The sequence below is a fragment of the Bubalus bubalis genome, chromosome 5, assembly GCF_019923935.1.
Source record: "Bubalus bubalis isolate 160015118507 breed Murrah chromosome 5, NDDB_SH_1, whole genome shotgun sequence".
In the NCBI taxonomy this organism is placed as follows: domain Eukaryota; kingdom Metazoa; phylum Chordata; class Mammalia; order Artiodactyla; family Bovidae; genus Bubalus; species Bubalus bubalis.
Window position 1 is genome coordinate 108,363,115 of NC_059161.1, and position 14,869 is coordinate 108,377,983.

At 37.9% G+C, this 14,869-nt stretch overlaps 1 protein-coding gene across 2 annotated transcripts; it reads right to left on the minus strand.

Annotated features, from left to right (window-relative positions):
- Positions 1 to 5,776: 5,776 nt before the first annotated feature.
- Positions 5,777 to 13,615, minus strand: LOC102413145 (olfactory receptor 8B3). 2 transcript variants are annotated; one of them, XM_025285210.2, is made up of 2 exons: positions 13,605 to 13,615; positions 5,777 to 6,722 (listed from the first exon to the last, which is right to left on the minus strand). In XM_025285210.2, the coding sequence occupies exon 2, from the start codon at positions 6,719 to 6,721 to the stop codon at positions 5,777 to 5,779; it is 945 nt and encodes a 314-aa protein (XP_025140995.2). In that variant the 5' UTR covers position 6,722; positions 13,605 to 13,615. The 2 variants fall into 2 exon arrangements, with proteins under 2 accessions (XP_025140995.2, XP_006057694.3); XM_006057632.3 differs by lacking the exon at positions 13,605 to 13,615 and having other exon boundaries at positions 5,777 to 6,834.
- Positions 13,616 to 14,869: the final 1,254 nt, after the last annotated feature.

Here is a 14,869-nt window from a genome sequence, read left to right on the forward strand (position 1 = left end):
TTTAAATGATCATTTTAGACAGGCTGATCTACAGAATATAAAGTCATCCTGCAAAATAAGCCTGCTGATTCACAGACCGGGCCAGGCATTTGCTGACTCATACTTCCAGCAGCGTCTTCTGGGCACTTGGATATCACATTCAGACTGCAAGCCATGTGTCATGCCTGCAACTATATTTTGCCTAGATAAACCAACATACTCCCCCAAAAGTGTGTGAAACTGGTAAGCCACAAATATACACGGCCTTTTATTTGGCTGGACAGGGCCAACCACTCATAGAAGTGCGTCTCTCCCCCCATGTCCCTTGTGGTTCAGCTGGTAAAGAATCATTTTGATATTTGGCAAATCTAATACAGTTATGTAAAGTTTAAAAACAAAATAAAATTAAAACAAAAAAAACAAAAAAAAAAAAAAACAAACAAACAAAAAAAAAAAAAAAAAAAGAATCTGCCTGTAATGTGGGAGACCTGGGTTCGATCCCTGGGGTTGGGAGAAGGAGGCTACTCATGCCAGTATTCTGGCCTGGAGAATTGCATGGACATGCAGTCCATGGGGTCACAAAGAATCGGACACAACAGAGCAAGTTTCACTTTCACTTTGGACTTCCCTGGTGGCTCAGACAGTAAAGCGTCTGTCTACAATGTGAGAGACCTGGGTTCGATCCCTGGGTTGGGAGGAAATGGCAACCCACTTCAGTACTCTTGCCTTGAAAATCCCATGGACGGAGGAGCTTGGCGCAGGCTACCATCCATGTGGTCACAAAGAGTCAGGCACGACTGAGCGACTTCACTTTCACTACAACCTCTCCCATGCAGTGAAAATAGGACTACCAGAATACCTAGATTTAACCTTACCAATTCAGTAACTACAAAGAGAAAAGCCTGTTTAAAACAATTTTGGCAGAAAAGACTATAGCCAAATAACTGTTGCTGATTAATCATTGTCATCAAGGTTAGACTGGATATGTTTTGTGAGAGGGTCAAGTCAGTCCAACACAATCACATAAAATGTGTTCCATTTCAAATTCCAGTCAAAAAATATAGCATACTACACACTTCCTACAGAGGACATTTTTTTAAAAGAGAATTGAATATATAGACACAGAGTATGAGAAGCAGCAGGGGAAAATATAAAGACTAATATCCTATTAAAAAATAAATACTACTTCCAGGACTGATGGAACAAAAAGAAAGACTAAGAAGTGTTACCAAATTCTAGAATCTCAGAGGAGAAGCTCTACAGGATTGGTGCTTGGATTAATGGAGGGTGTGAAGATGCCCCACAGCTGGTGCCTGGACCTCCGAAATAGAGACTCCACCAAGAGGTTGCAAGATCTAACATGGAGGGAGACCCTGAAGAAAACCTGACTAGTGCTTGAGCCACTCAAGGGGCAAAAGTCTGGACAATGATGTGAGGGGCCATAGTACCGCTGGTAAGGGACTGTTGGACAGCTATCTACCATATCTAAGGGGTGCACCAAGTTAAGCACATTCCCATGGGCTTATTGGCCATTTGCACGTTCCTTTAGGATATGCCTTTCAAATCATTTGAGAACATATGATATGGTCTTTTTATCACTGAGACAAATTTTATTTAAATTGTTACATATCCTAGTTATAATACCTTTATCACACATATGTATTGCAAATATTCTTCCAATCTGCAGCCTGCCTCTAAATATTTTTTTGATACATAGATGCTCTAATTTAAATGAAACTCATTTTTTTTTCTTTTAGGTTTAGTGTTTTCCAGAATATGTGCAAGAAATTTGTGCCTACATTAACATATTTTCTATGTTTTCTTCTAGAAGCTTCAAATGACAGTTTTATGTATACAGTTTTGATCCATTTAAAATTAATTTTGTGTATGATGTGAGGTAGAAATCAAAGTTTACTTTTCCTCATGATTAATTAGCATTTTCAGCATCAATTGCTTAATTTGTCTTTGCCTCCAGGTTAACATAGTTGCTTGGTTAAAAATCAATAAACTATGTAAGTAAGGATCTGTTTCTAAATAGTCTGTGTGTCCCATGGATTTATTTGTCTATATTTATAACAAAACCAATCTGTTTTGATTACCATATCCTAAAACTAAGTTTTAAAATCAGTTAGTGTTATATGTTATTTTGAGTTCTCCAAGAAATAGATGCTAAGAAATGATTAGACTTCCAAGACATTTACTGTGGTAAGTGTCTGTGAAAGATAAAATGGGAAGGAGTGGGTGTCAGCGAAAAAGTTTTCAGACCAGGATGAAAGTGTGACACCTACGAAAGGAGAGTGGGAAGGAAGAATTTGGTAGAAAAAGCTCAGATTACAGTGTGGTTCAAAAAAAAAATCTCAAATAGTATGATAAGAAATCCCTAAGCAAAGACTGCTTATCAGAAGATATCTATGTTACAAAGATAATGGCCAGCTCCATTATGACCCACCATACTAAGTCAATGGCTGAGAATATCTTAGAGGAAACATGGACTCTACCTAAACACTATGTTGAATCCAAGGGAATATCAGTTACAGACAATGATGCACCCCACAAATGGTTCTGCTGAAAAGGGATTAGCAGCACTTATCCATGGCTGCCACATTTCACTCCCCAAAAGAAATTAAATCCCAAAGTTTTTTCTGATTTCTTATTATTGTAATTATTATAATCTATTATTATGTATAACATTTTACTTATTTATAACATTTTATTTATTAATAAATAAATTTATTAATGTTATCCAAACAAGATAATCCAATTAACAAGAATTTTGTGACCCACCACTACATATGATACTCTACATATATGAATGGGAAAACTATAGGGAGAAACATCTAGGTAAATGTATTTATTATCTCATTGGTGAAACAACATTTAAGTAATTTCAGAAAATGTTGATATAGTTTATCGTATTAATACACACCTTTGATAATACTTCAGTGGATAAGTGAAACATGGCTAAAATGTTTTTCCTAACATTACGTGTAGTATTTTCCTAATGTGATGATGAAATTTACAGTAAAACTATATGCCTTTTTCAAAATATTTTGTGTCAAGTAGATAGTAATAAATACAAATTTGATAACAAACTGCCCATCATACTTATTGGGATCCTGATATACACATGTATTATTCCTCTAATTACCCTTTCTTAATGCTATGTTTGACAATAAATGGTAGGATTGCATGTATTCTCTTGAGCACTAAATGCATTTGCCTGATAGAGGTTCTCAGAAGCAGGTGGCAGGTGAAACAGATTTTTGTTACTTTCAAAGAGAACAAGAAAAGCAAGATCAAAGGAAAAGTGTTACAAAAAATAGAACAAAATATCATATATGAAACGAATCACCAATCCAGGTTGGATGCAGGATACAGGATACTTGGGGCTGGTGCACTGGGATGACCCAGAGGGATGGTACAGGGAGGGAGGTGGGAGGGGGGTTCAGGATGGGGAACACATGTACACCCGTGGCAGATTCATGTTGATGTATGGCAAAATCAATACAATATTGTAAAATAATTAGCCTCCAATTAAAATAAACAAATTTATACTAAAAAATAGAACAGAATGACATCAGGTGGACCTGTTTCTACATTAAGCTGTTTACAATTTGCAATGAAGACATTTCTTTAAATCCCTCTGACTATCATTTCGGTTCAGCCACTCAGTCATGTCCAACTCTTTGTGACCCCGTGGACTGCAAGCTTCCCTGTCCACCACCAACTCCTGGGGCTTGCTCAAACTCATGTTCATCGAGTCGCTGATGTCATCCAACTGTCATCCTCTGTCATCCCCTTCTCCTCCTGCCTTAAATTTTGCCCAGCATCAGGGTCTTTTCTAATGAGTCAGTCCTTCACATCAGGTGGCCAAAGTACTGGAGTTTCAGCTTCAGCATCAGTCCTTCCAATGAATATTCAGGACTAATTTCTTTTATGATTGACTGGTTTGAATTGCTTGCAGTCCAAGGGACTCAAGAGTCTTCTCCAACATCACAGTTCAAAAGCAAAAATTCTTTGGAGCTCAGCTTTCTTTATGCTCCAACTCTCACATCCACACATGACTACGGGAAAAACCATAGCTTTGACTAGATGGACCTTTGTCAGCAAAGTAATGTCTCTGATTTTTAATATACTGTCTAGGTTGGTCATAGCTTTTCTTCCAAGGAGCAAGCATCTTTTAATTTCATGGCTTTAGTCACCATCTGCAGTGACTTGGGACCCCATGCCATTGTTTCCATTGTTTCCCCATCTATTTGTCAAGAAGTGATGGAACCCAAAGCCATGATCTTATTTTTTAGAATGTTGAGTTTTAAGCCAGCTTTTTCACTCACCTTTTTCACTTTCATCAAGAGGCTCTTTAGTTCCTCTTCACTTTCTGTCATAAGGGTGGTGTCGATTATGTATCTGAGGTTATTGGTATTTCTCTCAGCAATCTTGATTCCAGCTTGTGCTTCATGCAGCCTGGCATTGCATGATGTACTCTGCATAGAAGTTAAATAATCAGGGTGACAATATACAGCTTTGACATAGTCCTTTCCCAATTTGGAACCAGTCCATTGTTCCATGTCCGGTTCTAACTATTGCTTCTGGATCTGCAGACAGATTTCTCAGGAGGCAGGTCATGTGTTCTGGTATTCCCATCTCTTGAAGAATTTTCCACAGTTTATTGTGATTGACACACTCAATGGTTTTAGGGTAGTCAATGAAGCAGAAGTAAATGTTTTTCTCGAACTCTCTTGCTTTTTCTGTGATCCAACGGATGTTGGCAATTTGATCTCTGGTTCTTCTGCCTTTTCTAAATCCAGCTTGAATATCTGGGAGTTCTCAGTTCATTTACTGTTGAAGCACAGCTTGTAGAATTTTGAGCATTACTTTACTGGCGTGTAAGATGAGTGCAATCATGTGGTAGTTTGAGCATTCTTTGGCATTGCCTTTCTTTGGGATTGGAATGAAAACACCTTTTCCATTCCTGTGGGCACTGCTGAGTTTTCCACATTTGCTGGCATATTAAGTGCAGCACTTTTAATAGCATCATCTTTTAGGATTTAAAATAGCTCAGCTGGAATTCCATCACCTCCACTAGCTTTGTTTGTAGTGATGCTTCCTAAGGCCCACTTGACTTCTCATTCCATGATATCTGGTTCTAGGTGAGTGATCATACCATTGTGGTTATCTGGGTTATGAAGATCTTTTTTGTATAGTTCTTTTGTGTATTCTTGCCACCTCTTCTTAATATTTTCTGCTTCTGTTAGGTCCATACCATTTCTGTTCTTTATTGAGCCCATATTTGCATGAAATGTTCCCTTGGTATCTCTAATTTTCTTGAAGGGATCTCTAGTCTTTCCCTTTCTGTTTTTCTCCTCTATTCCTTTTCATTGATCGCTGAGGAAGGCCTTCTGACTATACCAGTAACAATATTGTTTCATAAAAGAATTATTCTGTAGTGTTTGGCACTTTTGTGTCTAGACCAGAAAACTCTAAGTTTATCTTTATGTATTTAAGAAACACCACACTTGTTCAATTTGGAATAGCCCATTAGTCAAAGGTAGTTTGAAAAAAATCAATTCATATTTTCCTTTTATAAAGATGCCATTAGTTGTTTACTAAAACTGTTACAAGTTACAAGAGATATGTAGGAATGAGACAAGAACAGCTACAAGAAAAATGATAAGACAAGTCTATTATACCACACATAATATAATCCGTAGAGGTAATGCAATTTTGAACAAATCTCATGATAGATAATAAAAATTAAGTACAAAATTAAATGTCTTTACATTATTGTTGTTACTAATTAGAACATGTTTATCCTCTGGATTTTAAATACGAATCTCCTCAGTGCAACTTTTACATCTTTGTTTCTCAAACTATAAATCAAAGGATTGAGCATGGGCACCACATTAGTATAGAAGACAGAAGAAATTTTTCCCTGCTCCATAGAACTGGGAGAAGAATATTTAAGGTACATGAATGCCGCTGAACCAAAAAAAAGAGAAAGAGCAATCATGTGGGAGCTACAGGTACTAAAGGCTTTCGATCTTCCTTGAGAAGATTTGATATGAAGAATGTTGGTGAGGATGAAGAGGTAAGAAATTAGGATGGTGAAACTGGGTACTGTGATGTTAATACCCACGACAATGAGAACTACCACCTCATTGACATAGGTGCTGGTACAAGAGAGTTGGAGGAGTGGGAGGATGTCACACAAGTAATGGTTGATGACATTCACATTGCAGAAGGTTAGTCTAAGCATGCACCCTGTGTGTGCAGACGCTCCAGCAAACCCCATCACATATGCAGCCAAAGAGAGCACCAAACAGACCTGATGGGACATGGAGACCGTATACAGCAAGGGGTTACAGATGGCCACATAACGATCATAGGCCATTGAGGTCAACATATAGCACTCAGAGATGACAAAAAAGAGAAAGAAAAACAGCTGAGTCATGCACCCCACATACGAGATGGTATTCTCCCTGAACATAAAGTTCATCAGCATCTTGGGGGTGAAAACAGAAGAGTAACAGAGATCAATGAAGGACAGGTTGAAGAGGAAATAGTACATGGGGGTGTGGAGGTGAGAATTTAGACCAATAAGAATGATCAAGCCCAGGTTGCTCACCATGGTGACAACAAATATCACTAGAAATAGGTGAAAGAGGGGTTGCTGGAGCTCTGAACGGTCTGTTAATCCAGCAAGAATAAATTCAGTCACTAAGGAGTCATTTCTAGCCAGCATTCTCAACTTCAGAAATCTGTGAGAACAGAATAAAATTTCATTAGTAGGGAACACAGCTCTGTCCTTTACAAACTCACTTTTACATGAGCTTTATTTATGAAAAAGAATCTCACTCTGGCAGAAATCATGTAAACACTTCTTTGCCTCATAATGTCTTGAAGCCACACATTTCCCAACATTTAAATCACTGTCTTTTGAATGAACTGCATGTGACAAACAACTACTCTATCTTCACTAGAAAACAGAGGGATACAGTAGCTGAGAAACGAGCTTACTTGCTGATGGGCTTCAGCAGTGGGAAGGTATCCCCAGTTCTCCCCATATTCATCTGATTTACCACTTCCTACTTTCTACTCATGTTTCCATCATCCTACTACACACTGTAGGTTCCTTCAAAAAGGGATTCCTACAGGGAAAATACCATGCAGATATTCTGCAACCAGGAAGTCTCTCATAGTCTTTAAAGTTTCAGATACTTAAAGAATCCAGGAAGTAAAAAATTGGTAACAGATATTGAGGTGAACCTCTGAAATTTTATACTTAACCATACATTTCAGGGTTTCCACACACTGCCCTCCTCTGTTCTGTCCTAGTTGCACAGAGACTGAATAAAGGAATTTGGATGTTCTTTCCCAGGTTTTGTAGGATGGCAAGAATGAGAAAATAATGAATTTGAGTGCTGATTAAGTTAGTTGTTAAGTTTCTGAAAACACTTCAAGCTGCATACTTACTAGCAAAGGATACCTTGTTATATCTCAGTGAAAAGGATAACTGTTTGACACATTTTGTTATAACTAAATAAGGCTACTGTGACCATTAAGTAGATAGGAGAAAGGAAGGTAATGAGTTAGTTCTGCAGTGTAAGAATAAGTTGAGTATCTCCACACTCATTCTCTGCCTGTATTTATACTGGTTGTATTAAAGATGAAAGAATGATCTTTAACTCTAGCTTGGTACCTTGCCTAAACTTTACTGTTTAGGCAACTGTAATGTTGACTTCATGTAATATAAACTTAAAGGGAGTGTTTTTGTTTCCTGTATCACCTAAATAAGAGTTCTTAACATTTTCATAGAAAACACATTTTAATGAATCTCTAAGGTCCTCATCAAGACTAATCCCAAAAATGTCAATTTGTTGTTGTTCAGTAACCAAGGCATGTCTGACTCTTTGTGTACAGTACATCTCAATTAAAAAAAATTTAGGGAAAAAACCAAATCTCTTCTGATATTGCTATGTTCTGGATTTGTCACTTGGAACTGCTATAATTCTCTTGCTACCAGAATGAAGATAAAGCCAACACAGAGGGTATGCTGAGAACAATATAGGCAGTAGAGTCAGAGCTACTGACTTTGGACTTTTGGGTTATTCAATATAAATACTTTCTTCATTTTCAGAGGAATTTAGCAAAATACAGAATCTTGGTTAATTCACTCTCCATCCATTGACAGAACTCGGTGCTGACCCTTTATGCATGTTTCACCTCCAATGTCTTGGAAGAAGAACTGGCCTAGGGGATATCAAAGCCGAGCGGATGTACCCACAGAATCTTCTTCCTTCACAGGCAAAGAATCATGGCATAAATCTCACAGTCTCAATGTTCCAAGAGTCAGTCTATGATTTAGATCAAACTTGTAGCTATAAATTTACCAAGAGATTTTGAAAGGAAACCACAGGCAGACATCTGAATCATCATGTCATACAGCACATAGCATTTGCTTAAGGTTTATAATTCTTTTGAACCTGATTAGAAATCAAGGTACAGGTGCCCCCAGGGACCTTCCCATCATGATAAACTCTGCAGGGAAGAAATCAGTGTGTACACCCTAACTGTGACAGTAAATGTTAATTTCCCATCACAGATTATACATTCCCCAGAGCACAACAGAAATGATTCTCTGCCCTCCCTTATAAAGATGCAAATGATTAATGTCATTGAAAATTCACTAATTATAATTCTAGGCAACATTAGTTTTAAGAATTTTAGTTCATAAAGATATACAAACATTTAAGGAAAGATTATTTACTATGGCCCTTTACAAACTCCCTGGTGGCTCAGCTGGTAAAGAATCTGCCTGCAATGTGAGAGAATTGGGTTTGATCCCTGGGTTGGGAAGATCCCCTGGAGAAGGGAAGGGCTACCCACTCCAGAATTCTGGCCTACAGAATTCCATGGACTGTATAGTCCATGGGATCGCAAAGAGTCGGACACAACTGAGCCACTTTCACTTACAATAATTGAATCTCTTTAAATAATCAGCTTATGAAAATGTTATAGACATAAACCAAAGGATTTTTAATTGATTTCAGAGGTTATTGTTTAATAAATCATTATTTACTATAAGAATAATCCCATGGAAATTTACTTTAAGATATTCTGATTCAATATGTGTTTGATAGATTAAAATTAAATCTAGGAGAAAAATCCCTGTAAATAAGCCTCATCATAAAGAAGTATGACTAAAATTCCCATGTATGTATTAGCTTACAGTTATACTTGTGAGACCATGGAGAAGGAAATGGCAACCCACTACAGTATTCTTGCCTGGAGAATCCCATGGGCCGAGGAGCCTGGTGGGCTACAATCCATGGGGTCACAAAGAGTTGGGCATGACTGAGTGACTAAAACACACACACACACACACACACACAAGCTGTGAGAAGAAATTTTTATTTAGAAATTATTATTGAGTCCCACAAAATTTCAAAAATATTGGATAAATTTCCTTGAAATCCACCCAACTTCCTACCACAGCAACTGTAGTATAAAAGCAAAACTATAGACTCTATTTAGCTTTGAGAAATTTTATATGCAGCACATGTTTCTGTCTGACCTATGTGATTTGATCTCTTTTATAGATTCATGTAGCTACCACCACAATCACACACAGAACTCATTTACTAACATAAAGGAACTCCCTTACATTACCCCTTTACAGTCACACCTATCCCCTCCCACCTTCATCTCTGTCTTCTAAAAACCACTAACTTACTTGTTCTTCATCTCTATAGGTGGGTTGTTAAGACAACAAATGAAACTATACAATATATAACTTCTAATATTGGCCTTTTCCCCTAAGCATGATGCTCTTAAGTCCATCCTAGTTGTATCAACAGCTTGTCCTTTTATTGCTGAGTGATATTCCATTTTATACAACCCACATTTATTCAAACTTCTGTAGTAAGTTAAAAATTACTAGGTTCTTGTTTAATGCAAAGCTAAATCTGTTTTATTTATGGAAAGTGTTTCAGGGGCAGGGGATATAAGATGTTCAGACTGGTTCTTCTTGTAATATTCTTTTTTAAATAAGGTTTATGGTGGCCTAATTTAGATACAATAACATGCTCTCATTTTAAGAATACAGTTCAACAACTTTCAAAAGAATACAGTTACATTAAAGACCACCATGGTCAAGATCTAGAGCATTTCCATCACCCCCTGAAGTTCCCTTATCCTCGTTAACAATCCATCCCATCATTTTTAATCATGGAAGAATGTTGAAAGTTCTCAAATGTTTTTCCTGCAGCTACTGAAATGTTATATGATTTTTATCTTTCATTCTATTAATCTGGTATAGCACATTTACTGATTAGTGTATGTTGAACCACTCTTGCATTCCATGGTTAAATCCCACTTGATTACAGGGCATGATTTTTTAATGTGCTATTGAACTGGACTGTCAGAATTCTGTTGAGAATTTTTGCATCTATATTCATCAGAGACATCGGCTTGTAGTTTTCTTTTCTTATAGTGTCTTTACCTGATGTTGGTGAAAGGATAACTCTGGTTGTAAAACAGTTTTGAGAGTGTTCTCTTTCTCCCACTTGGGAAAAGTTTGAGAGGTTTTGGCATTTATTCTTATTTAAACATTTGACAGGTGGGAAAGGAGTAACTTCATAGTGTTTCACCAGTAATACCATTTATTTTCTGGTCCTGGGGTTTTCTTTGTTGGGAGGTTTCTGATTATTGATTCAATCTCCTTACTTGTTATTGATCTGTTTAGATTTTTTCTGTTTCTTCGTAATTCAGTCTTGGTAGACTGTTTCTAAGAATTTATCCATGTCTTCTAGGCTATTCAATTTGTTTGAGTATAACTGTTCATAATAATCTGATCCTTTGTATTATTGTGGTATCAGCTGTAATGTTTCCTCTTCATCATGGTATCATTACCATCTTTGTCTCATTACAATTGTTGAGCTAAAGTTTATTTTGTCTGATATAAGTATGGTTACTGCTGTTGTTTTCTGGTTTCCACTTGCATAGAACACCGTTTCTCATTCCCTCACTTTCAGTCTGTGTGTGTCCTTAAAGCTGAAGTAAGTCTCTTGTGGGAAGCACATAATTGAGTCTGATTTTTTTGTTTTGTTTTAATCCATCCAGCAACTCTACTTCTTTTGATTGCAAAATTTAAGTCACTTACAATTAAAATAATGATTGACAAGTAAGGAATAATGCCCACTTAATTGTTCTCTTGTGTGGATCACAATAAACTGTGGAAAATTCTTCAAGAGATGGGAATACCAGACCACCTGATCTGCCTCTTGAGAAATCTGCATGCAGGTCAGGAAGCAACAGTTAGAACTGGACATGGAACAACAGACTGGTTCCAATAGGAAAAGGAGTACGTCAAGGCTGTATATTGTCACCCTGTTTATTTAACTTATATGCAGAGTACATCATGAGAAATGGTGGACAGGAAAAAACACAAGCTGGAATCAAGATTGCTGGGAGAAATATCAATAACCTCAGATATGCAGATGACACCACCCTTATGGCAGAAAGTGAAGAGGAACTACACAGCCTCTTGATGAAAGTGAAAGTGAAGAGTGAAAAAGTTGGCTTAAAGCTCAACATTCAGAAAACGAAGATCATGGCATCCGGTCCCATCACTTCATGGCAAATAGATGGGGAAACAGTGGAAACAGGGTCAGACTTTATTTTTCTGGGCTCCAAAATAACTGCAGATGGTGACTGCAGCCATGAAATTAAAAGACACTTACTCCTTGGAAGGAAAGCTATGACCAATCTAGATAGCATATTCAAAAGCAGAGACATTACTTTGCCAACAAAGGTTCATCTAGTCAAGGCTATGGTTTTTCCAGTGGTCATGTATGGATGTGAGAGTTGGACTGTGAAGAAGGCTGAGCACCGAAGAATTGATGCTTTTGAACTGTGGTGTTGGAGAAGACTCTTGAGAGTCCCCTGGACTGCAAGGAGATCCAACCAGTCCATTCTGAAGGAGATGAGCCCTGGGATTTCTTTGGAAGGAATGATGCTCAAGCTGAAACTCCAGTACTTTGGCCACCTCATGCGAAAAGTTGACTCATTGGAAAAGACTCTGATGCTGGGAGGGATTGGGGGCAGGAGGAGAAGGGGACAACAGAGGATGAGATGGCTGGAGTGAACTGGCTGAATGAGTCTGAGTGAACTCCGGGAGTTGATGATGGACAGGGAGGCCTGGCGTGCTGCGATTCATGGGGTCGCAAAGAGTCAGACACGACTGAGCGACTGATCTGATCTGATCTGATCTGAATTGTTCTCTGGCTGTTTTGTAACTCCCTTTTTCTTTTCTTTCTTTCTTGCTGTCTTCTTTTATGATTTCATGATTTTCTATAATGGTATGTTCTTATTCCCTTCTCTTTATTCTTTTGTATTAATATAGTCTTTTGTTTTGTGATTACCATGAGACTTACATAAGATATCCTACAGATATAACTCTTAAGGTGATAACACTTTGATAACACACAAAAACACTATGAAGTTACTCCTTTCCCACATTTTATGTTTTGATGTCACAATTTACCTCTTTTTATATTGTGTACCCATTAGCAAGTTACTGTAGTTATAGCTATTTTTAAATAGTTCTGTCCTTTAACATTTACTAGAGTTGGCTGGTTAACACATCACCATCTTACAGTATGTATTCTGAATTTGACTTTATATTTATATTTGCCAATATGTTGCATACTTTCTTATGTTTCATGTTACTAATTAGTGTCCTCTTGTTTCAGCTTGAAGAACTCCTTTCAGTAACTCTTATAAAGTCAAGTGCTAATTAATTCTCTCAGATGTTCTTTGGGAAAATCTTTATCTCACCTTCATTTTTGAAAGATAACTTTGCTGGGTAAAGTATTCTTGATTGGCAGGGCAGTTTTTTCAGCATTTTGAGTATACTGTCTCACTCTATTCAATCTCCTGGCAGTCTAAGAAGGGCTCCTTTGTTTTTCCTCTGGATTTTTCTTAAATTCTTTTATTTCAGACTGCTTAATTATGTGTCTTAGAGAAGATCATTTTGAGTTGAAACATTGGGGTGACCTATTAATAAGTTGGATGTCCAAATATCTCCCCATATTTGGGAAGTTCTTATCCATTATTCCTTTAAGAATGCTTTCCATTCTCCATTCTTCTTCCTCTGGGACTCTAATACTGTCTACAATATTCCTCTTGATGGCATCCCACATTTCACATAAATTTTCTTCACTCTTTTTCATTTTTTTCCTTTGTTCTCTACTTACTGCATAATTTCAAATGTCCTATCTTCTACCTCACAGACTCATAGTTCTGCTTGATCTAATCCACTGCTGCTCTTATCACATTTTTTCACTTCATTCACTGCATTATTAAGCTCCAAGATTTCTTTTTCTTTCTTATGATGTCTATCTGTATCTCTTTATTAAGCTTATCATTTTGTTTTCTGTTTTCATGATTTCACTGTACCGTCTTTCTCTGTTTTCCTGTGGCTCACTGGGCTTCCTTAAAACAACTATTTTGAATTCTTCATCAGACAAATCACATATCTCCATTTCCTTGAACTCTGTCTCTAGAAAATTACTGTGGCCTTTGTTGATGTCATGTTACACTGATTTTTCAAATTCCTTTAATACTTTTTTAATATCTTCAAAACTGATCAGTCACATGCCTCTGGTCCTTCTGACTAGCTTCAGGAGAGAATCACCTTCTGGCAGTCCTGCTAGTAAGTCTGAAGCTTTCTCAGATCTTTTTTACATGATACCTGCTCTACATTTCCTCATTTAAATTTATAGCAGAACTCTTATACTTATATGCTTTCTTTCAACCCTGCAAAGCTAGGTCAGTTGCTGATAGCCTCCTTTGTGCTTTCCCTAGGGTGGTGCTGCATGCTCAAGTCTGTGGTTGTCCCCAGGCCTGCATAGCTGGGCCAGAGTTTGAGTTGGTCTTATAATTAGTCAAAGACAGGATATGTCCCACTATTAACTTTCTGTGAAAATGCACATCATCACTTGTGTGCAACAAAATGTGCAGAATCACACTTTAGGAGATGTCTTACGCTGCAAGATGTGGGAAGATGAGGATAAGAGGCTCTCAAGACCTTGACTGGGCTCCCAGTAAATGGTCTGTCTCTCCATGGGTCCACTGCTTGTTACAGTTCTCCTTTAGCAACAGGTCTGGAATGGTCATCCCAAAACAGTGACACACCAGGCTACATGAAAGCAAATTGGCAGCAAGCACACTAAGGTCAAAAAACACTTAAGTTCATCTAGCACCCACTGAGCTTTTCCACCTGAACAAAACTCCCTGCTGTCACCACTCCCACCAAGTGAGCAGTGGCATTGTTGAACAAGGAGCTTTCAGAGAGCAAAAGTGCCCCCAAGCCCCACCACCCTCCCTTCTCCATGCTGGGAGACAGAACTGTGGCTTTGGCTCAGTGGCCTTGTTTCTTAAATTTTTTTTCCTGAGATTTCTTATAACTAAAATTAAAAACAAAAGTCTATTCATAATGAAATAGCAGAAACAGTATTTTCACAGTACTAGCACCTACATGGCCAGGGTGTGTGTGGGGCAGGGGGCGCTTTCTAAACATTTTGTACCAAAGGTATCATTCCAAATCAAAGTTATCCTCTAGAGCTGAAGAAAAAAAAAAAAAAAAAACACAAGAAAGGTAAGAGGACAGATTTTTCAGGTTGGTTACAAAGAGGAAAGGCTCCAAAAACAGGATGGAGTTGGGGTCTGCCAGGCACCTGTAAAAGCAAGGACCACTGCCACCTCATGCGGTGCCCATGAGGTGCCCATGAGGACTCTCCTAGTAGTGTGCTGGGGCTCAGCAGCTGTCATTCTTGCCTTCACCTATTCAACAACAAGCGCTCCACATTCAGCCCCTTTCCAGGCATGG

Excerpts from the sequence above, each read along its gene's own strand:
- LOC102413145 (XM_025285210.2), bottom strand. The coding sequence starts at position 6,721 with ATGCTGGCTAGAAATGACTCCTTAGTGACTGAATTTATTCTTGCTGGA.